General features: G+C 44.4%; 1 protein-coding gene across 10 annotated transcripts in view; it reads right to left on the bottom strand.

Moving 5' to 3' along the window:
- Nucleotides 1–2,624: 2,624 nt before the first annotated feature.
- Nucleotides 2,625–24,279, bottom strand: part of PALM2AKAP2 (PALM2 and AKAP2 fusion) — a 283,007-nt gene continuing 261,352 nt past the window's right edge. For 6 of the 10 annotated variants that reach the window (XM_052778157.1, XM_052778159.1, XM_052778160.1 and 3 more), the window contains 3 exons: nt 16,186–16,364; nt 12,745–12,783; nt 2,625–6,267 (listed from right to left, as the gene is read on the bottom strand). In XM_052778157.1, coding sequence (XP_052634117.1) covers nt 6,175–6,267; nt 12,745–12,783; nt 16,186–16,364 — 311 coding nt within the window. In that variant the 3' untranslated portion in view covers nt 2,625–6,174. The remainder of the gene's footprint in view (nt 6,268–12,744; nt 12,784–16,185; nt 16,365–24,279) is intronic. The other 4 variants (XM_052778158.1, XM_052778161.1, XM_052778163.1 and 1 more) reach the window with 1 other exon arrangement.

Raw genomic sequence — 24,279 nt, 5'->3', positions numbered from 1 at the left:
GTCCCCATCCCAGCTATCTCCCCCGGGAAGATTGTGAGATGTGCCATGGCTCTCTTCCTGACCCTTTGCTGATCCCAAGAGGGCTTGCTGCGTTAGTGGGCGTTGTAGTAGGCTTGGCACTGATAGGGCCTGAGACTCATGCATCCATCAGTCAGCACGTCCATCCCAGGTATTGGTTGATCCTAGAATTTGGCTTCTAGGGGACATCCTTGGAAATAAAGGTCTTCCCATGGTCAGTGCAATCAGCCCTCCAGATGTCACTGCTGCCACACAAATCCCCACCATGCAATCCTTCCCGTGCAGTTTGCAGTAACAGAGAATGTGATAAAGTAGCTTTGCACACTTTTTTTTCTTCCTTCATCGATTTTTCTCGCTGCTACAGCCACACTCTAGATTGGAACAATGTCCAAAACACTGCCAGCTCCTGGTGGCACACTGCCCTGAATTCACTGCAAAGATAACACATGCCTGGGACTGAGCAGGAGCTCGCACACTGATGCCACATTTAGTGCTTACTGTAAAAGCTTACTTCCTGGAGATCCCATTGATAAAGCAGTGGGTTTGGTTGCCAATTAATCAGGGTTCAGCCAGAGTTAGCAGCAGACCCTGAGATCTGGGTGGCATTTAGTTTTTTTTCTGTTGCTGCTTGGGTTTTTTGTTTGTTTTTTAATTTGGTGGGTTTTTTTGCCCCTGTGTTATTGCTGATGTGACAGGTTAGCCCCTGCCGCTTGGTCTTGCACCATGTGAAACACTGGGATGTTCTTTGGTCTTTAACCCAGGGAGGAGTGCAGGGCTGGCCCCACACAATTCTAATAGTTTCCCGGACTGCCCGTCCTAGTCAATTCAATAACTAGAACGTAATTGAAGGCCTTAGTGCTAATGTCCATGCTAATATTTGTAGCTCTGGTCCTGCCTAGCCCTGTCCTTCCCCTGCTACAGCTTGTGGTGCTCAGCTTCCTTATGCTACAGACCTCATTTGTGTTTTTTTTAAATCTTCTATTCCCACTCACAACTGAAAACACCACACCAAAACTCTCCCTCCTTTTAAAGCAGTTTAATCAAACCCACCTCTGCAGAGGAGATCCTTTGCCTCTCCATTTGCTTTCCTGTTGTGCTGAGGCCTCTCAAAGACACCTACAACTATTAGAGGTGCAATATCCTCACCTTATATGGGACTACACCAGAAATGATGGATAAAATGGGTCTTTTATAGTCCTTAACTACTTATATGGGAGAAGTAGTGGGGTAAGTATATGGGATAAACTGGATTTTTTACAGTCCTTAAACTTATAGGGGACTATACCAGAAATGATGGATAAAATGGCTCTTTTATAGTCCTTAACTACTTTGTAAAAATACTCTAAAGCTTGGTGCATGCCATTTTGGCTACGCAATGGGGTGAAAGGGATTTTAGATGTCTTAAGTGTGTGTTACTAAACAAACGCCAACAGCTGGTAACAGCAGAACGCATTGCAAAAATTCCTGAGCTGCTGCCACCCACTGGCGTCACTGCGTTAGTTTTGCAATGTCTAAATGCTCCCCTGCAAATCTCCAATCTCCACTTTTAATTCTCATAAAACCCAAAGGAGAGGTCTAGAAGGAGTTCCCTTTCCCACTGTATGCCAGTGAGTCCAATACGCTATCTTGTTTAGCACAGAGCAAGGAAAGGCAAAGGAAGACAGAAATAAATACTCTTCTGTGTTGAAAAGACAATAACCTCTTTTCCTTTATAGACATTGAGACCAGAACTGGTGGGTAAATCTTCAGGCTTGTTTTCTAATCCATTTTCTAATTTCTGAAGTATTTACTAACCAGAAAGGAAGTCCACATCTGACTTTTCTCCATAGGCATTTCTGATATTGTGTGCACAAGGGAGAGGAGAGCTCGTGTTACTGAGAGCACACAGACTGAATTGCTGTGCTTGGCCCTAGCCAACTCCCACCGAAATAACCGGTGCCCTCCCCCTCCTCCCGTGGGCTGTGGACCAGGGTTATAATTAAATGCCCGAATATTCCTGGCACAGGGAAGGGCAGAAGCTGGCATGAACCTGCCCAGTTCCCAACAAGTACCTGTGGCCGGTCTGCAGCTGCCATGCACCCAGGGCTCCAGCACCTTCCAGCTCTCACTGCCAAATGTGATGGCAGCTTCCTAAGCAGGGGTGAGGGATGGGGTCTCTCTTGGTCTAGCTGACCATGAAAGGGGGGGGCAAGGGGCTGTGGCAATGGGCAAGTGGATGGTTGCTGCAGCTGTGAATGTGAGAAATGGATAACTGGCTGAAATGATGTGCTTTGCTGTGCGGGATGGCAGGGGTCCTGCAGGTGTGAAGGAAGCAAGGTAAGAAAGCTCGTGCTATTCATCACGAAGCAGATCTGGCCTCTGCAACCCTCCACAAGCATGTTCATGAGAAAGAAATACTCAGGGATGCTCTTGTATCCGCAGCTGACACCACTGAGTGGAGAAAAAGAGATCTCTCCCGCCTCTAGACAAAAAGACAGGAGCAGAGTCAAGAACGGGGGGAGAGACCAACCAACTGCCTTGGGAGGTGGGACACAAGCCACTCTCTTCCAGCCACGTGCTGCTTGTGGGGGTATACCTTCCTGCAAGAATGAGAAGAAACAGGCAGCTTTATAGAAACACAACACAGGTTTCTGTTTTAATGAGAAAATAATTATATACTTGCATTGTAGGCCTCACAGTCACTATAAAACAGAAGCAGGATAACATTTAAGTGGTTAACATACAGAAAGCCAGGTATTGTTGAAACTGGTCGATAAGTCATGACAAGGATGCCGCCTTTTTGTTGCCAAACATGTCAATGCTACTGTATTTTCCTTCAGATAATGTCAGTACAGAGCAAGATGAAGCCCAAACTGGCAGCTTTTAAAACAAATTGTTCAGAAAACCTGCACTGTAACCCCAAACTGATTATAATCACAAATGCTAATACTTAACTATTTCTCAATACACAGTTTCATTAAAACCAGTCTTTGCCATGGGAAAGGATCTGAGCGTTTCTTTTGTGGAGACAAAGTTAACTCTGCAATAGTGCTCTTTTGTTGCATTTGATATAGTTATATATAGATAAGATACGTATTACTGGTGTATACTTATAAACACCTAAGCTTGGTAGCATGCAAATGAAATAACAGAGGCAAGTAAACTGCATCGCACTCGTGTTACCACAGCACTGAATGTGTGCTGCTGCTTACGAGTGTCCATAATTTCTGGAAGAGAAAACTGTGCTGGGTAGAAAGTTTGACTGTCCTGGACTGATACATGCAAGTACTTTTGTTGCAGGGGCTGAAAGCGAATGCTTCTAGAGCACAGGACTCCTGCCTGGCCTCTCCCCACCACCACATCCCCTTTCTAGGGGAACAATTTAATTTTCACTTCAAAGACTGAGGGCCAAATGTGGAAGTAGGGGAAGAAGTGGCAAAGCATGAAGAGATGTCTTATGATGGGTGATCAATGTCACTGGCTCCCAATGAGCGAGAAGGAGGAAAAAACTGGCCTCCAGGTTAAAGAAAATGAAGATACAGGTTCCTGGGAAGGCAGCCGAGGGCTGCCCTGGTTTCAGGGAGCAAGTATTGGGGGGAACTCTGAAGAGTGTTGTTTGGTGCAAGACCACCTCATTGTAAGTACAGGGGCTGTCTCCTCTGCTCAGGAAACCCCCTTTTCCCAGCCTCACTTAAGCTCTACCCAGGGTGGAGGGAGCCAGGACTCCTCTTGGTACAGATGGGCAGAGCTCACGGATGCAGCTTCACGACCTATGGTCTCACTAGAGTGCTGCATTGGTGGCATTGCTTTTCCTACCGTCTTATGGTAACGACCCACCTGCAGACATGAATCACAGTCCACTGTCGATTGCCATGTCTGAATAAGGGGTCCACTTCATTAGGTATGTAACTCCTTCATAGACGTGGTGCCTCCCCATGCACCTGGGTTTAGAGAGCATCCTTGAGATAAGCTCGCTGCCTTTATCACAGTGAACACTCGGTTCAGCAGGGTTTTCTTCTGTTCAATAGCACTTAGGAAGACAATTGACAGAACTGAGTTAATGGGTATATATAATTGTATTTGCTACAATTCCCTGAAAATAAGCCTCAAAATGATACTGTCCATGGACAGAAATCAAATGCTGGAGGAACTGAAGGTGGGGGTGGTGGAATAATTTGGTTGCAAGCTCTGTGTTTAAGAAAAGCACCAGAAGTACGTTCACAGTATCGGTACTCATTTTAAATGAGCTCACTGTTTCAGGATAAGACAGCACAGCAGGTAATGAAACCAAGGAAAGGCTTAAGGGAGGACTGGTATCCTGGCTGATGATTTTTTAAAAAGGTGTCAAAATAATAACTGTTTGTTTATAAAAAAAGGCAGAATATTTCATATAGAAAAAAGCTCAGTGTCTTTTTTTCTGTCGCCTCCCAAACTTGTTGGTTTCTAATCCAGAAATTATGGTTCCCAGTTGTAAAATATTCCTACTGTATTGCTTGCGTGAAAAGAAAGAGTAAACCCGCAGCCTCTATACTACATACAAATACAAAGCACAAGAATAAATACCACATTTCTTTTCCTAATTGTCAGCTTACAAAACTGGTCAATACTTTGCAATTGTGACTCATGCAAATACCATGTTGGGTCAAATTTTAATATCACAAATACTGCATTAACTCAGTGCCTTGTTTTTATATCCCCTTTCAGAAAAAAAAAGAAATTAGCACTCACCCCTATAGCTGGTAAACAGCTTTGGAGAAAATAATCAGTACACGCACTGCCATACACTTTCTGGTATGCCAGCCTCATGCACACCCCGTACACACACGCATGCACACACATGCGCACACACACACAGATACACACTAATCCTTCACTGCTGATCCCAAGCCTAAGCAATAACTAAAGGCTCTGTGGTTTGCTTGTAGCACTGAAAACACTGGCTGAACGGCAAAGATAGTATTTTCTTCCCTTGTCTGCTCTTCCTTGCTCACTCCTTCCAACTCATTATGTCCTTTAGCTTCTTTGTTGCCTGGAAACGTGAAGACTTCCACAAAGCACTCTACTTCAAAGGCTTTTTATGTTGTATAAATATAGTTGAAGACGTAACTATCTTTCTTCTTTATTTCATACCTCTTTCTAGGCCAGAGTCTGGCTTAGTTCAATTATTGCCTCATTTAAAAATTCAATGTCCTTTATTTGTATCCCTTTCCCACTACCTTTCTACTTCAAATTATCCATCTTCACAGATTTTACACATATGCCATTCTTTTCCCTCCCCACCATCAAAAAATAGTTGTCATCCGCTAAATACAGATTTTCTATTTAGAAACTTTGTTACGTAAATATGCTCTGAGAACCTGGAGCTCAGGTGATATTGCAAGCATATAGGATCCTAAAGCTAAGATAATCCATTTGGCTTAGCTCTCATCCCCATCTATTCCACTCCTAAATTGTGATGGCTTGTGTTTGCAACACAAGGACTGTTTTACTGAGGCTACTGGATTGTACATTTGCAGTAACTGCCTCCCTGTTTTTTCTTTTTCCTTTTAAACAGATAAATTACTAGAAAGGGGAGTAGAACCTGCCCCCCACCCCCCCAAACCACCCCAATTCCAAACTGAACCTTTCAGTCCCCTTAAAGAAACAGCAACAGAGGGCAATATTGTTGTGTTTTGTGGCTGGATAAGAGTATGCTGAAGTAATGCTGACCATCTCGGTGCAGCGGCTGTGGAAGGCGAAGGAACTGCAGGAGGGTCCGACGGGAGCAAGGCAGCAAGGCAGGGCTCTCAATTTGGTCAGTGGGAAGCACAAGTGTGAGCCCTGGCCACAGGCTCCTCCACACTGACCTCCCACCACGCACCTGCAGCCTCTCCAGTCCGTGAGGACAACTGAGTGCTCCCACCCCTGGCACCCTCCCCATTGCATTATTTCAGAGCGGGGATGGAGGGAAGAAGAAGGGGGTATTTTCTAGGTGGGTTTTTCCTGTTGTTTTAGGATTGCCATGAGTTGGATCATTTCTGTGTCTATGTGCATTGTTGAGTTTGTTGTGTATTTAATAAATATTGGACTAAAATGCTGCTGCTTTCGTGGTGGTTTTTGTGTTTTGTTTTTTATTTTCTTCCTTTCTCTTTTTTTGGTTTTGGTGTGCCTGGTCGCTGTCTTCACACTGCAGCGTGGTTATTCATCGTCCTCCCGGTTGGCATAAATGCCGGCTTCCCAACGCAGTGCCAGAGCACTCTTTCTGCGGTTCACCCTGGTCGCCTCGAGGACCTGGCCGGGAGAGAAAGGGAAAACACAGCATGTCACTCAGCTGCCCCTCATCGCCGTGCCGGGGTGCCCCACACTGCGTGCCCAGGCAGGCAAGGACCAGCCGGGCCAGCCCTTCCCGCAGGTCTCCCAGGGCTGCACCTCGTGCAAACTGGGAGGACTCATGCGATGAAGCACTTGGTGATGTGAAGGTGTGGGGTGGCACACGAGCAAAGCCATACCATGGGAGGACAGAAGTGGTCGGAGTTGTCTGGCAGCATCCTGCTTGCTTCAGGGGAGCCCCAGCTGGCCCTTACCAGCCCAGCTGCACATTGCCCCATCCCTGCCTCGGGAAGGCAGGGCACAGCATCTTGGTCCTTTCCCCAGGGGCAGCTGCACACTTTCGGTACCAGGAGCCAGCAACCTTTGCCCAGAGGCTGCTTTGGAGCTGCATGTGCAGGCTGGAAAGCAGTCTGCTGCTTATTTCAGCATGTCACCCCCTTAGGCAGAACTAGGCAGCCCCCCCTGCATCTTCTTCTCGTGGTCTTTGGCTTGCAGCTACGCCAACGGGAAAGCCTACGCACTGTAATCAAAGTGCTCTTGGAGTGAAAAATCACCCCGTGCATGCCGAAAAGGAGATTTGCACAAGGAGGACCTGCACAGCCTGCAGAGTCTGGTACAAGATGGGCCCCAATACATTTATGTATTTTTCATACACACACACCGAGTCACACATACACATATATGCACACTTACAAAAGCATATGCATTGTGTATGTATTATATATATACACACACATGCACACACAGAAACAATTAACTAGAAAAGTAAGAAACAGTTTTAACAAGGTTGAAAAAAAATATCAGAGGAAACCAAAAGGTGTTATCATGATGTGCACCTGATGTACTCATTGGCAAATAATGCATGGCAGTGAGTCTTTTCCTCCCAGCAGAGTGAGACATAAAGGGGTCTGGGGCCTTCTTACAGAAGCACATGGCAATCTTATTTTCTGACCAACACTGAACAACAGCTCCATGATCAAACCACAAAGCTGCCAACATCTGCTGCCCTCAATGTGTTTTAAAACAGCCCTCCCAGAGAAGTAAACTTCTGAAATGCTTAAAGAGTCGGTTAAAAAAAATAATTGTAAAAAACCCCCCAACAAATATGTGAGTGTTCACTGAAACAATGCCTACCGTCCTCCGTCCCTAAGGCTTCCTGCAAGCTGCTCTGGACACTCCTTAACTGGAGAAGAGTAGCTGGCCTTTTGAGAAAGGATGATGCTATTTTATTCTTCTGCATAGAAAGTCAGATGCAGTGAGGACTTAAGACTTAACTGGAAGAAAGATAAATAATATAAGACTACAGTAACTCTTTTTTCAGCTCATGACAAGCTGTAGTTGGAAAAGTACACAGATACTAGGGGCTCCTGTACAGGCAATATCGGGAAATCAGCTCTGAACTGTCAGCTGAAATTACAGGCCATAACTTTGCTTACGGGAATGAGAGCATACTTCTGCATTTATGCTAAGACCCAGACCTCCATTCAGGAGGTGAAGGTAGGGTGGAGTTTTGCCAGCTTTATTATTTCTTTGCCCTCCTAGTTTCTTTCGACTATGACTATGAACAAGCCAAAGAACTAAAGGCAAAATCTAGCCAACAGAGACTATTTTGAGCTAAAGCTCCATCTGATTCCTGGCAATGACCAGGGCTACAAAGCTGGTCCAGGTCCACTAGAGGGTTTTTTTGCTGAAATTTTGCCCAAAATCATGCCTCCTCTTTTTGCAGAGCAACCACTGGGAAGGGGGAGCAGGGCTGAGCAGTTTCTATTTTACCCAGTAGAGGGCAAATGTGCTCACAAACCTAACAAATCTTTAACCCCCCCCCCCAAATCAGTAAAAAAATTCCTTCTGGGACATCAGCCTGTAAGCAGCGTACTGGAGCTACGCCTACTGCAGGGATGAGGACCAGCAGTTTAAACTATATGTTTGTGATTCTGAGTGCATGAACCAGGGAAAGACAACCCAAACTGAACAATGGAGAAGCAAAACTGGGACTGGGTATCAGCATCATATTATTATCTTCTCAGAATAAGAAAAGACAGTGGCTGCTCTAGGATTAGAAATTAAGGGGAGAAAAAGCCCCAGTAATTTTTTTTTTGGATGGCAACAGACAAATACTGCTAGACAGGAAACTATAAAGACCACTATGGGATAATGATTAAATAAAACACAGAATATTGCTGTTCTCCCCACTGGATATTGAAATTTACATGAAAAAACAGCAAATTCAGCTTATATTTCAAACCCAAACTGCCACTGTCACGGAGTAGTGGTATATTTAAATGAGGTCTGCTGAATTTGGCCTGTAGATTTATGCCAGCTGAAAATAAAATGGATTTTACATAATTTACAACAGTTTCCAGTCAGTTTTCTTCCTTGCTGGAAAGCACAATGTTGTGATGGTCTCTCGTGATGGCTTGCAACAGTCAGGACCCTTAAACTTTGAAGATTTCTGCTTTAGATCAGTCAGCTCATCTTTGTCTTAAAAGACGGCAACAGGGTTTCTTCCATTTATCCCGTCTGCAAACATGCGCAGAAGCTTGTCTACTTCTGCAAACCTTGCTGGTTGCTCCAAGGAAAACTGTTTCCAGAATTATATCAGAGATACCATGAGGGCATTGAATGTGGACTTAGCCTTTGCAGGAAAAACAAGTACTGATGTCTGGCTTTTAGTATTAATAAACAAGCCTTCTAAATAGTAGAGCAGATACGAGTAAGTTAAAGGTCCTTTTGAATAGTTACACCAAAATTATTCTTCTAATCTACTGAAAAGAGTGTTTGACCTAAAATAACCTTCATTTTGACTAGGCTGTGTCAGTTTTACACCCGCTACAGGAAACAATGGGGTAATTATAGCATGGAACTGGAATGACTGAGTGGAGAATTGGGACTCCTCAATGGAGCATTGAATTCACAACCCAGGAAGCCGCTTGCCGAAAATAGCAAATGATCTCTATTTTAAAATATTCTTGGTAGGTATCAGGGCTGTCTGTAGACCCATCATGAGTCCAGCACCCAGAGGCTTTCTGCAGCAGATGAAAGGAAGGAAAGTCTTTTGCTTTTGTTGTTGTGGCTGGTTTGGGGGTCTATAACATGCTGCATTTTGGCCATGTTACAAAATGCTACCTCAATGCTTTGTAAGTGTCCTCCCTGATGATGTCTCATGTCAGCTCAGAAGGTGCAGGCAGGGCAACCCAGGCAGGGTTGTCAGGGCATCCTAAGGCAGCCAGGCTCATAACTGCATGCAGAAGGCATACACCAAAAATCAGAAAGACAATGAAGCAGACAGTTCACTGAAGCTTAGGCTGAAGAACTGAGCTGGCTATGCCCTAATAGTAAGGCCACATTGGTGAAAAAAGCAATGTCTTATTTGGGAGAGGCAATTTGACTATTAGCTGCAATAGAAGAGGAAGAATCTGGAGAGCAGAAGTAGGTGTGAGGGAAAGACAAATATCCCAAGATACATAGGGCTGTCAAAACCACTCTTCACTTCTCTTTGCAAAAAAGTGCTGTGTGGATCTTGTGGTTGCAGCTCTGGGGTCTTGCTAAGAATTGCAGAGGGCTCCTTCCTGACAGATTTCATTTATTATTGAGGATTTCAGGGAAGAAAAAAAAAAAAAAAAAAAAGATTGAAACAGCTGCTACTGTCAGGTGTAAGATTAATTTATCTATCCATCCTAGAGATGGAGACTAACCTGTCCTGAGTTCCCCTCCAACAGATGTAACAATAATTGCTTTCTTACTGGCAACAAGGGAATAAAAAGCAAAATACAGATATGCTTTAGTCTCAAGCATATTTATCCCCACCACTGAATGACACTGACAACTATACAGTACAGGCTAATTTTTATTGCACAGTAGCAGCAAAACTGATGTGGAAGCAAAATGTTTTTTCTGGAGCTTGATACTTTACTGATCCTTCCCATTTGGACCTGGAAGAACTAAAAGCAACAAAACCAGAAAATGCAAAGGTTTGGGTGGCTGAAATCTACCAGTACCATGTGGGGAAGTCACTGCACAAGACAGCTCCATGGAGCACACTGTGCACAAAGAGAGAGAAGCACAAAGGCAGGGAACAGGCTGCCTGCTTCTGCAGATGTGAGCGCTCCTGCTCAGGAATGATAAACTAAATGCTTTAACATAAAACTGGAACTACTGAGAGACAAAGAACATCTATTTCTCCAGTATAAAGGTATTTTCTTTACTGTACCTACTTAATGCTATTCACTGAATACACCAGACCTCTAGTGAGCACAGTGAAGAGCTGGGTATCTGAGACAAAAATATGTTTATCTGAAACGTATTAAAACATAACTGTGTGCCCTCTACCATCAAATCTAGTATGTTGGTTTTCTATTTTGCAACACAAAAATTTTCAGCAGTAGCCTTTAATGTTGCATAAATGTCACCTTACTGTAGTATCTCCTGCAGCATGATTGATATTAAGCAAACTCAGGATAATGCCCCGTAAATGTGAAGATATGTGTAGTTGTAGGGACAAAAGCAGATGTTGAGGATAAAAACAACATATATATGTGCAGGCACATAGTTATCTGTGGTGTCTTAAAACAGCAGACAGACGTGCTTTTAACATAGGCTGCAGGAATTTGGAGGTGATAAAACCACATCAACCTAATGAAGCAGGCTGTGGTCTACTGCATGTGGCATAACTTCAGCAGCTACTGTACCTTGCTGGGGGTTTGCTACTTACCAGAGCGGAGCTGCCAGGCTGATCGCGTGGAAGCCCCTGCTCCTCCAGCGCTGCCAACGATGATTAAAATTGAGGCACCTGCCTGCACCGGAGCGGATTAGAGAGGGCTCTGGTGAACAGGAGACACAGCTCAGCTGTGGGGCCAGTAGAGAGTAGGGGGGCATCACACCTTAATTCTTGCTGTTCCTTCCGAAAAAACTGCCCGGCTTCAGCTAAAGATTTCCAGTGAGAACCAAACGGTTTCTTCAGTCTGAGGCTTAACACTGGGGATTAGCCAGATGGCATACTTCCACCTGCATACAGAATCACTGTGTCCTACAGCCTTTTTCATTTCTACCCCCCTTTCCCATCCATGCACCTTCATTTTGAGTTCATTACTCCTTGCGTCATTATACTTTTACAAGGCAGACATGTGACCCTTCCCAGCAGAAGGCCAAGGGCTGAGCGTGTAAAATCTACACCTGAGCTTCTGTCTCTCACACAACATCAAACGCTCTGATCACTACTGACCATTCATAAATTGTAACTCAGGTTATTGTGCAGACACTATGGGGGAGAAGAGACCCAACCTGTGTCTAAAATCAGGTCTCTGAAAGCACACTGCTCTTACACTGATAAACTCTCTATAAATACTCTACACAAAGATCAATCACTGGCTTGTTATCAGTGAGATAAAACCCACACTAAATTATTTAATGAATAGGAAGTGGCATAGACTTGACTTTCCTTTACTTTCCAGGACAGAAAATGTTCATATGCTTGCCTGAGGTATAGCTGATGTGGTCAAATATGTTATGGAATAGGGAAATAGTGGAAGGTTCATGTTCATACAAAAATGCTGATGCTGGACAGATGAATATCAGTCATTACCACAGTCTGTGTCTCTTAGAGAAGTCCAGATTTACACATAAGTCTGCACAGAAAATTACAGACAATGGAAATGTGCACATTATTGAGCATGTCGTTCCTAAAAAACATTGCAAAAGTGTAGTTGGTATCAATGCCCTGCTCTTAAAATTCTTGCCTTTGGCAGAGTTCAGCTTTATAGGGATAAGGACTGTGCAAGTTATTGCCTTGCTAAAATACCAAATGTCACTGTAAATACCCTTTCTTTAGCAGGTCTGGGTTTCTTCTACTCTGAGACCAACACTGATGCTACGTTGTGGGACTGTAATCAGTCATCACATCACAACAGACAGGCACAAAGACAGGTTCACAAAATTCACAAGACTGAGGCTGTGCACTTGGATCTGACTCTCTTCTTCCACAGATGAAAGGTTGGTGTGCAGATTTTTTACAAAATACTAGAGATTTTGCTAGTGCTAAATACATTGTAATCAGAGACAAAGGAAAGCCACAGCAGTTTCACTCATCATCTAAGGATGCTTGGATCCCAGGTTTAGCTTTACCAGCTAAATGATAACAGGGATTAAGGAGAAGTTCTCATTTCATGCCTCAGGAAGGATCCAGTCCTGGGCAACAGCTCCCATCCCTTTAATTACAACCCCTCCCATGCCAGAAATTGTAACTAGAATCCAAAGGTTAGAAAACCAGCCACACAAATATTCGTTGATGAGAGGTACAAGGGAATATCCCCCCCCACATTTGCATCCCAGTTTTGATATGAAACAGCACTGGCAGACAGTATGAAAATGCAAACTGCAGCAACATGCACTTGGAATCACCATGCAAGAGGAAGCAAAAATAAATAAGCAGTTGAAAAGTACCTCAGAAGTAACCTTGCTAGACAGTAATTTACAGGTGTACTGGTAGAAAGGGAAAAGACCAGCATTAGTACATTGAACAAGCATGTTACAACTAGGAAACAAGAACAAAATAAAGAAATTGCAAGAACTGGCACATTCCAGAGTACAAGATTTCAAGCAACTTGGTGTCATAAAAAAAAAAAAAATTAGTCACTTTAGTGTTTTTTTAATGACGTTGCTTGGCCAGTCTCAGTCTTGTTTACCATCAGTGCTTGACTCATTTTCTTGCAGCTGCTTTTTCTCTTTTTCTCACCTGTTAAAACCTCTACTGTAACACATTCTCTTTGGAAGAAACTGTCCCCGTGCCTGAGCAGTGCAGTTCTTCCAAGAGCAGATGCGCTTGATTTGCCCTGTTTCTGAAAGGCAAAACCTGCAAGCTCCAGCCAGAGTGGTTGTGTAGTAGCCACTGAAGCCAGACATAAAACAGAAGGTGGTGATGTTTAAAGAAGAGACAGGGCAGATGTCCTACTGAAATCATCCTCCTGCCTTTTGGTGTGTCTTATGTAGGGAGGAACTGAAGGTCTATTCATCAGTACTGCTGGTATGCTCAGCATATGTCAGGGAGTTTCCGTGGACATCAAATCTCTCCACAATCCCATTCAGGAGACTGTGGCTGCTGCCTTCTGCCCCTGGAGCAGTGCTGGTTCTGTTCAGCCTCAGGTGCCACAAGACCCTGACTGCTCCTAGTACTCGAGGAAGTCTCTGGTTTCCCTCACTCACAAAGCGCAACGCTGAGCCACATTCAGCTCTCAGGACTTAATGCTCTAAGTGGCAGCTGCCTGTCTGGTTGCTAGTTATGCTCCTTCCCCTGATATATTTCACACATTTTTAAAAAGAGGCCAGCGGTGTGGTCTTTTGCTTTGTTAGTTACAGAAATCTTTTGCCTGAGCACATGGCCAAATGTCCTCTGCCAACAAATCAAAGCTATTTGTTGTTTAAATAGTTATTGCTTAGCCTGGCATGTAAAATATTAGCTCAAACTAACAGTGGTACGAGTGCAGCACTTCTTATTTGAATTATCTTTCCCCGTCAATGGTGGGAGTTGTTTACAAAAGGGGAGTGGAAAAAGGCACAAGAGAAACAAAACACTCCTGCTGATCCAAGGAAGCTCTCCCTGGGCTCTGCAGGACACAGCCCTCTAATAGGATTTTGGGTAGGCAGCAGCAAGAATGCAAATCTTGTTTGGCTGTATGCAATGGGCTTAGAGAAGAGGAGAATGACAACACTGCGGGACTTTGGTGTGCCCTGGGGCTCTGTAAATTCACTGCAGCCTTGACAATTTGTCCCAGAAAAGGATCCGTCCCACAAGTTGCCTGACTGGCACCAATGCTCTGGCAGTGCATCTCTGGGCGATCAGTGCCTGGGCAGCTTCAGCAGCAGCAGACAGCTGAGCTGGCACCCAGAGCACACCTCTTCGGTTAGACACTGCCCAGACCAGCGCTCCGGTCAGGACATCAGGGCTCACTTCAAACTGCAGAAGAGACTATGCAGTCACAGCCAGCCTGCTTTCTAGGTGGCACATGTCCAGCTCTGCAAACACTTGAGGAGCTGCACTCAGGTAACTGAGCAGAGGCAGTTAGGTCTAATGACATCTTACATGTCTTTTGTGTGCTACAACATGCACGACAAGTGGCATGTGACCATCACAGCTGTGGGAGAAGATTTCAGCCACAAGCCACTGCTTCACAGGCTGGGCAAGTCAGATTCACTCTTCACCAAGATGGAGGAAAAGTGCAGGATGAGTACCAGCTGAGTGTCACCTCTTTAGCAGAGCAGCTTCTCTGCCACGCCGAGGTTTCAAGCCACCAGACTGACAGATGTGTGCTGCGGGACTCCTGAGGACAAGTTCTGGTTTGCACAGCAGGATTTTTATGCCCCTCTTTTTTTAAAGTTCTTCCCGGCTCCTGCAAAGGGCGTGAGGGTGTGACATGCCTCCTGCAAGCCTCTGAGTGCCCTTCAGGGAGAAAGATTCTCTGGGGAGATGCCAGATACAGCACTCACCAGAGCAGGTGGAGCCACCCCATTTCACTGAGTGCTTTGGGGAAGGAGGTGAAACCAGAGACCAGCTCCTTCCCAAGACATGACCCCAAGATGCCGCTGCCACAACAAGGCATGCTCCACTGCACAAGCTGGCTTCCTACGTGGCAGCAGGAGCCTGACGGATGACGAGATTGTGTTTTTCAATGGCTTCAGTAGAAAAAGGGACAAGAAAGTTTCTGGTGTGCTCTGAAAATTTATCTGTTTACATTTTGAGTCAGCTCTCCTACTACGTTTTAGTAAATCAGCAGAAATGCAACACGACCCCTCTACACTGCATTCCTTCCGATTTCAAGTATTTTGTGCTCCTGTGCAATATTCACCAGTAATGATTAAAAGATGCCAGACTAGTGCAGTATTCACCTTACAAACCTTCACTTACTTCTATACAGCTATATGAGACTCTACGTTTAATGAACATAACTAGAAAGGAGTTTGTTTGGAGCAGGAGCTCCTTGGTGCTGGGGTCATCATACTGACATCTCCAGGAAATGCATGGAGGACTGTGGCTGCTTCAGCAAACACTGTGTCTGTTTAATAAGTTTTATATTGCACTTATATCTCACTACCTTCTGCACTCATTGCCCACAGTAATAATGAGTCTGAATAAGAAACACCTTGTGCTCTGTTGGGAAACAGGCTGTATAAAGGTTGCATAAAGGTTGCACCTGAATTTTGATACTTCCAGCTATGGAATTCATAGTTCTTCTTATTAGTGCCTCCAATAAAGAACACCTTAATTGGGTTAAACTCTACGACAGTAATGACTGAAATGTAGGCACTCATTTCGCAAACTGAAATTCTTGCTGATTTTCTGTTTGTGTGGAAGAAAGACAACAAATCCAGTGGGAAACAACATGCTGCCCATTGAAGGATCTAAGTTAATTTCTGAGACTTTCTCAATCCCGTTCTGCAAGGGGTGGTTTCTGGGGAAGTTATCCACTTACGCTGAATCCTGAGCACACTGGGACAGGATTTAGGGGGTCTACAAACACAGGCATGAATACATGTTTGATGCACAAAGTTCAAAGAGCCACTAAAATAACCCATTGGAGGGTCCTGGCGATGTGTGAATTAACAGAGTCTGCCAATTGCCCACTGCCCTTATTATTAATTAACTAATTAAAATGAAATTTAATATGAGTTGCCTTTGATATTTCCATCAGTGACACTCTTCCTCTCCATTGGCCCTCATCCTTCCATTTCAAACACACTGGCCCTTACAACATGTTAAAATCCTTACGCACTTGCACGGTGATCTGAGCAGATTCTTGGGAAATATATGTTTTTGTTGTCTGAATGTTGGTTCTCACGAGTCATGGTCTCTATCGCAGAGCAAAAAGTGAAAAAGAAAAGTGCACTTACGCTGCTGTCGTCCATCCTTTCTCGTCTCTTAGTTTTGTGTGTTTCGTAATCCTCCATGAGGGTCTGCATCAGGTTCTTGGGTCGCTGGGCTCCTGCAGGCTCCTCAGGTGGCAGGTCAGACTGTGAGATGGGGCCTTCTGTAGTGGGGGATGGCGGAGGCTTGATCTTCTCTATCTTTCCTGCAATGACATGAAAAGGAATGACCCTTTCTAAGCTGAAGGACTCACAAGTTGTTTCCAAACGATGACAGCTGGAGAAGCGTTTTCAGTGGGGTTTGAATGCAGAAACAGTTTGGAAAGAAGCCTGTGAAACAATCTGGTAAATCAGGATGGTCATGGGCTTTTAAAACACTCTCCCTCATCCTGAAATTCACTACACCAAAACACTACAAAATCTTTTTACAAAACCTAGAAGAGTTACCACATGATACAATGCGAATTTAACCCACCACTATTGTTTACTGGCTGAATTACCCCTCTTTCATCCTAGAGGACACATTTCAGTGATCTGGAAATGTTTGTAAGATTCTGGAAAATTGCAAGATGATTTTTTTTCTGGCTCAGACAATACAGCACACAGGATGCCACCACTGTATGCCAGGGACCATGTGCAAGATATCCAAAGAAGGCATCTTGGTAAGCGTTGCTGGCTTTTTCTCTTCTTCCAGTGCTTTTTGTCTGCTTTGTAAGTGTGAAAGGCTTTGGGTTAGTCCCTGGTGCAAATCATCCTGGCAGCTGTTTCCGGCAAGTTGCAGAGGGTGCTCCTGGAGGGAGACCTGTGGCAGAGCAGGATGGGGTCTCCATCCCACACACCCCTCCTTCAGACAGGGCCCTTCAGTCACCTGGTGGGAGGAAAGTCAGCGAGAAGTCAGGTTGCTCTCTGACTGAGCCCATTTCACCCAGGGGAGCCTGTTTTAGGCAGAGTGACCCCAGCTGAAGAGGTGGGTAAAAGGCAGGCCAGAGCAAGGAGACCACTGCAGCGAGCTGCAGGAGAGCTCAGGGGGTGGACAACCCACGCTCCTCCGGGGAGGACAGCCTGTGTTTCTTATCACCAGGTGCTGATCTGGGGTGAGCTGCCCACCTTGTCCTGCTGGGAAGAATGAGGATGACAGTGGCAGATCCTGGGAGTAAGGTGGGGGGGTCCTTAGCTATGACAGGAGAAAGCAATGTGGAACCAAAATCAGGTTTTCTTTTCCGTGGCACGCCAGGTCTTTGAAATAAAACAGTTCAAGGGACGGGAAAGAAAAAAAGGAGGAAAAAAGCCACCCCCACACCCTTACAAATAAGTAATTGGAAGGATTGTGCAGATTTTCATGAAACTTCTGTTGCTGAGACAAATGAAAACCCTAGTTGCTCCTCCAAAAAGCATCATAACAGTGGTAGCCACTAGAGAGCAGCCTTGAAACCCCCTGTAAGGATCAGCAGGATTTATTCTTGAAGGAAGAAGTGAAACCTGAGTCGACACTGCAGAGGTCTGTTACAAGAAATCCCCTTGCCGGGCTTGTTTCATTTTTCACCAGTATGGAAAAACCCAAGATCACTCGTTTCTCGTTACAGGCTTAGCTTAAGCTGGCCAGTGCAGGGATGAGGCTGGAAATTTCTCTTCCTTAAATCACCCCACCACAGACTGGAGGGGGAGTTTCTACAGGCACAGGTTCTTCTCTGGGTTGCACCAGCTCCACAGACAACCAGGAGATACGCTGCCAAAGCAGAGGCCAACAGCAGGTCCTGAGCTGCCCACCTGCACCCATGTATCACAGCTTGGACTGCTCAGTAGAAGAGAGTAAGAATAACTGTCACCTCGCCCTTTAGGTCCAGTGGGTAAAAAAGTCTGCTGAAAATAAAAGGCCCGATTAAGGGTGAGATATCTTGCTGTATTACTTAATTCTTAAAGTAACTGTCTTGGATGTATGCAAGTAATGCAGGAAGAATCACGCTTCTCAGATGTCTGCCCAGCTTTTGATTTCCCCCAGGGATGCAGACACATCACAGGATGCTCAGACCTACGGACAGGCCTGAAAAGAGCTCATTGCACTCCACTTCCCCTGGAAAACAATGCAAACTGTAGGCTTTGGGGATCTGCATTTTAGAAAAGGGATATCTCCAAGCAGATCCATCCTCCCTGGATACGTGCAGCAACACGCAACTCTTCTGCGCATGCTGGGCAGTGTCACCATGAACAGTGTCACTGTTTCCTTTTCACAAACAGAGAAGCCAAGGTTATAAGGAGATTCGCTGACAAGGGAACAGTGGTTTGTTGGTTTGTATCCACAAGAAATTATGCTTATATAACCATTTTCTCTGTGTAAGTAAATTCCACTAAAAACTCAGGAATTCACGGCATCATTTCAACTACTTTTCACAGAAGAGTAAGTTCCTAAAAATTTTGTGAGAAGAGGTAGGCAGGTGGAAGAGAGAGATTCTACCAGTGCCAACTGTGTCAGAAAGGCAAGCAACCAGCACAGCCATCAGCAAGGTTGTGGTTAGATGATGGGGTGTCTGAGGCTTCAGGGCTCTCAGAACAACCACAGAAAAACTCCATGAACCTCATGCAGAACTTCAGTCCATTGTAGAGCTATTCTGCCAGTTTGGACTGTGTTAGAATTGTTGCTGGGTTAATTTTCTTCTGGCAGATTTTCATCCAGATAAGGTACAGTTCTCAGGCAGAAGAGTCATTCAGCATAAAATCATCATGAGACATGATAATCACAGGCACTTTCTACTTCCACAGTCCCATGCCCACACCTGATGCACAGACACTGCTGGTGGTCCTTGCCCAAATGCCAGCTGAGTAATAAAGTACCTGTGCTTTGACTTGAATGGAAACAGGGTCACACTTGAGGGATACCACAAAAACTGCAGCCTGATGGTCACACTTGCAAGTTAACAGTGGTTATCAGCAGTGTCTTCCTCTCCAGGGGAAGGTAGTCCTCTGAGGTCACCTTTAGAGCTGTTGCAAGCTATCGAGTACAGGCGATAGCATCACAAATCTTCACCTACACATTTACTTTTTTTTCCTCTTTCACAGGGACTCCAAAAATGTTCTGTGGCTTCAGTTCTGGTGATGGCTCCCTCCACTCTCTGGCTTCAGCAATCTAGTAGGAAGCTCCTGGAACTTGATTTCTCTTAATTTCCTGCCTCTTGTGCTATTTGGGGCAGGCGGGAGATGCTCCTATGGAGAATGCCCTTTCTCAGCCCTGGAGAGGGGAAGGGAAAGCTCAGGGAAGGGGCAGCTGCTGCTGTGTCCCAGTCTGGTGGCTGCAAGACATCGCCTGACCCCTCTCTGTAAAATCAAAGATGTGTAAAAGCTGGGGACAAAGTAGCTTTCTTCTAACCAAAACCTCTGCACAGCTCTGGGGAGCAAGAGGGGTTGGGATGGTGATTTATCCACCCTGTGGAGCCTGATGGGTGTTCAAGCACTTGCTGCAAGCTGAGGAAGGATGCTCAGCTGATTTGCTGCAATATCAAGATGAAAGAGTGACCAAGGTGAGGCCCTGGGACAAGGGCCTGAGCCATGACTAAGTAACCAGCAGGTACCAAGGGCCACCATATAGTGTTACCTAAGGTACAAAGGAGATGGGAAGAATGGAGCTTCACAGAAGTAAGAGCAACTATTTTACCGATGCTGTTGGCATTTTTTAAGACACCTGCACAGCAGAGAAAACTAATAAGGTATTTCAGCAAGACATTGTTTTAGGAGACTAGTCTGTGCTGGAGTCAGGGGATAGTTGAAATATGTAAAAAAAAGTCCCTCTGGTAATGTGCAGACTCATTACCACTCCAGGTGAAAGGTGGGCTTCGTTGGTCTTCTTGAACACCAGGTAAAGCAACATGAATATGCAAACACACAAACAAGCAAACATTAAAAAACTAACGCCTCGAAGATCCTCTCACATCATACACATTCTCCGCTAGGGAAGGAATAAGAGAGCAAATGGCAAATGAGCTGGGTTAGTATGCTGTTAAGGCACTCCTGGAGGTGTTCAGGGGATGAGTGATGAGCACTCCGGAGGAATCCTTGAAAAGAATGTTGAACTTCACTTTTTTCATACTGGTGCTTATGAAGGCGTAAGGAAACAGTATCTTCTGTAAACTCAGAGGCTTAATTTCTGCTGTAGTCTTGCTCAAATTTCTCATTTTAAAAAGGCATTCATGCATATGTATTATACCTGATCCTTATTCTTTACATGTATACAGGGCATTAAAAATTTTGCAATGGCCACAAATATTAAAAATATTTTGCCCCAAAGTTTCTGCTTCTCCTCCCACCATACAAAAAATATCTTCAGGCTGTGGTTGAACCTGAGAAGTTTCCTTAGTGTAGGTATTTACTAGTGAAAAAGAAAGTGGAAAACGGTTTTCAGGCTGAAGTGGCTCCTCTGACAGATGCTTACCCTCCAGAGCTGTCACTCAGGAGAAGGAGAAGAAAGAATACAACAGCCCCCCCCCCCCCCCCCCCCCCCCCCTTTTGAAGGGAAGTTACCTGAAATTTAAAGGTTCCTGATCACTTGCATCTCTAAACTGCAACTCCCGCCCTGGGCTTTTGCCATTCACTGAAATTCTCTCTGGTTCATCAGCTGAAGACAACAGAAGATGACGGCTTGGTGGGCAGCTCTCCCAGACGCATGTGCAGCTGGATCTAAGTGCCTGCAGATGGGTGCAGGGAATGCAGTGTGCCTTCTGCCTCACCTGGCAATGCTTTGGTGACAAACACCAAAAAGGCAGACGTGACAGCTTCAGGAAAGCTTCTCCCAGGCATGGTTTCTCATGTCAGGGATTTCCTCATGCCTTGTCATGAGACAGCAAATATTCACAAAGGGTTTCTCTCCAACAGAAAAGCCTTCACTGAACCAAGACCCCTCACGTAGTGATTTTCACACCTCCTTTGATGAACAGGATTACTTGAGCCAGGCACTACAGGAAATTAGACACAAGTTCTCCACAGTCTAAGTACTCCTAATAAAAGGAACGTGGGAATGACACCACCAAATGTATGCTGGATCCTCTCGTGTCACACACTCATCATCCTGTTCGAATAAACTGTCAAACAGCCCCAGCTGGTCTGCCCAGGAGGGATGGTGTACCAACCACACATTGTAGGAGAAAACCACTGGCCTGCTGTGCAGCTGCTCAACCCCTCACCAAGGGCAGCAGGTGCTGCAGCAAAACAACACAGGAAATGGTCAAATTTAAATACAGCTCCACAAATATTTGGGGATCCACAGTGACTCTCCATTTAGCCATGCTCAAGCACTTTTTTTTTTTTCTTTCTTGGGGTTCCTCATGCAGGAAGCCCAACTTTTTGGGAAAGGAGTTCGCCTAGGTTCTGCCCTTCACCTGTCCAGGTGTACCTGGAGAAGGTCTTGTCCTGTGTGCACACAACACATAGTCATTGTTCCACTGAAATTACTCTGTGTCTTGCTCCAGTGATCTGAGATGGGTTAAAAAGCTGCTTCAAATCATCCCAAACAGCTTTAAAGGATACTTACTAGCAGTACAGTACAGACATTTATTACTAGGAACCATGTTGGCTTCTGCTGGGTGGTTGGCAGACACCAAGTTTAGTGTTACCATCAGTTGTATGAAAGTTGTATGTCAGGGTGGTAAAAACAGCCTGTTTGCTATCTAAAGTAATTAGCAGTTATTTCACACATACACCCACACGAATTGTGTTAATCTTCCACACCTCAGTCAAAGTAGCAATTCAGTTCCCTCCAGTTCTTTTTTGCGGTTTGTGTTTCTGTTATCCACATAACAATGGTTCAAAGAAGTGAAATGGGAGTAATAAATAACTAAGGACCACCAGGAGTCCTAGTAAAGCTACTCTGCCCAGCCCACCATGAAAAAGCAACCTGATAGGTAGGCCATTGCTATTTAAGTTAATTACTGCACCTCCTCAAAAGAGTTCTGGTGAGTTTACACTTGCCCACTTATGGATTAGCAAGAGATTTTTCAAATTTAGACCTGACCCCCTAATCCCTTTCTGCTGAGGTATCTTGATGTTAAAAGAAGAGTGCCAATCCTTTCTTTGGCAAAGGCAATTTGGTGACAAAAGTACCTCTGTTTCTTCTTCTTCTTCTTCTTGTTACTACTACTGCTATTACTATTATTATTATTATTTTTCTATGTGAAACTAGATATTTGGATTACGGTATCAGACATGTTCTACAGCATATTCCTTACTGTGCCTACCATGAGTAGATTTTCTTTTCTGCTCTGTAAATCACCTCTGTAAGTGGCCGCAATGAAGCGTTACAGCTAGATTTTGTTGCCTCTGCTGAATTAGCTTTTGCCTCCGTTTTTTTAAATATTGAAAACATGCCGTAAGTATTAAAATAAAAGGAATGTTGCTGAAATCTTCCAAGACACTGCATGGTATCCCTTCGCCCTACTTTTAAGGATGCCTGCAAGCTTTAACTGCAACACAGCTGGCTAAAGGGACAGCAAGGATGAGATGAGCTAAGGGTATGCATCCTGCAACGCTAAGGGTGCCGAGCTAACTTCCACCAGCTGAGAGCTCTGCTGAGCACATCTGCTGTTTAGAAAGCACCAGAAGTAGCAGACTTAAGAATGACTTTGGCAATGCTCTTTGTGGTTTTTTTGATCAATGACATCCTTACACATTGCCACATATTCATCTTTTCCTAGAAATTAATTCTTTGCCTTGTCACCAGCTGCAAATTGCAGTAGCTTGAGTCACTGGCTAATAGATCCCAATTTCCTTTTTTGAACATACAGCAGTTGGACATTTAAAGGAAACTGTCTGGAATTATTCATTATAAATATAAGTTTATCATTCTCACTAGAATGTAATTCACAATGAACATTTTTACATCAGACACAAAGTAAATGCCTTGTTGTGTAGAGAAATAAGAACAAGCAGAAGTACACTGTTTTCCCAGATGCTCCGTTAAAAAAAGCATTAGTGTCAGCAGCCCTTCCAACATCACTTGTGAGTAAAAAGCAACCATTATCAGCCTCATTTTGAGCACTTGCAGCTACAGGTGATGCTGTTTTTGAAAGCGGTCTTGAGCACACCTTTATACGAGTTCTCCTAGCTGAGGTCTATGGTGCCCTGTCTCTCACATCTTGTCAGGCTCAAAACACCTCAGTTTATGGAGACTCCCTAACAAAAAAGCTGTTCTATGGGAGTAATAACAATAGCACTTCAAAGAAATCATTGACATCTGCTGCATTTTTTGGCAAGAAACACAGGTTAAAATCATCCTCTTTGCAGAAGAAACAAAACCAAGAATTAGCTATTTATGTGCTGCAAAACACTCCAAGTTCACAATCAGACTGGGTAATGGACTAAATCCAGACCTTATTCAAGTCTGCCATGACTTTCAAAAGAAAAGGATCATGCTGCACAATTTTTTGAAGCATCACTGGCTCAGATTTACACCAGTGGAAATAGGGACGGAATTTAAGTACTCTGGGTAAAATTAATACTTCTTCACAATGATCACTGTTAATAAAAACTTCTAAGTACTTGTAAAGCATATTTAGGTCTACACTCATAAAAATCACTACACAGAAATAAGCCTGGCATGTTTCTATTTTTTTTTTAAGATTTCCTTCTTTATGTTGTATTAACAAGGCATGAGTGCTTGATTTTATTTTTTGAAAAGGGGAAGGAGGAGCAAGATATGCTGCAACTGCTGTGAATGCTACCACAAGGACCCAGAAGCTGATCAGTTAGAGGAGGACTTCTGAATCTATTAAGCATTTTGTTTGTGATGCCTGTCTCATCCACTAGTGAATGACACCAGCTGAAATACGTGGCAACTCACAGCTCTGGAGATCTTTTTAGAGACAAAGTTCATTAAGAAGAGGAAGAAATACCTGAAAACAGAAAGCAAAACACACACAAAAAGAAATCCAATGCAAAATCCCCAAATCTGTACATCTCCACTACCTTTGCACTTTCTTAATGAAGTGCAAGAGAACAGTAAGCCTGTTAAAAAAGGCTTTGTATGTTTGTCTTTCAGATAGCCACAGAGCTGCAAAAAAACACTGCTGTCCTTCCTTGTGAAAATCCTAAATTTCAGTGGGTAGACATGTCATGCCACAACATGGCAGAGGATGAACAGAG

This window comes from Harpia harpyja, chromosome Z, assembly GCF_026419915.1.
Source record: "Harpia harpyja isolate bHarHar1 chromosome Z, bHarHar1 primary haplotype, whole genome shotgun sequence".
Lineage (NCBI taxonomy): Eukaryota > Metazoa > Chordata > Aves > Accipitriformes > Accipitridae > Harpia > Harpia harpyja.
The sequence above is the reverse complement of the archived record's forward strand: the minus strand, read 5'-3'. Positions and strand labels throughout refer to the sequence as shown.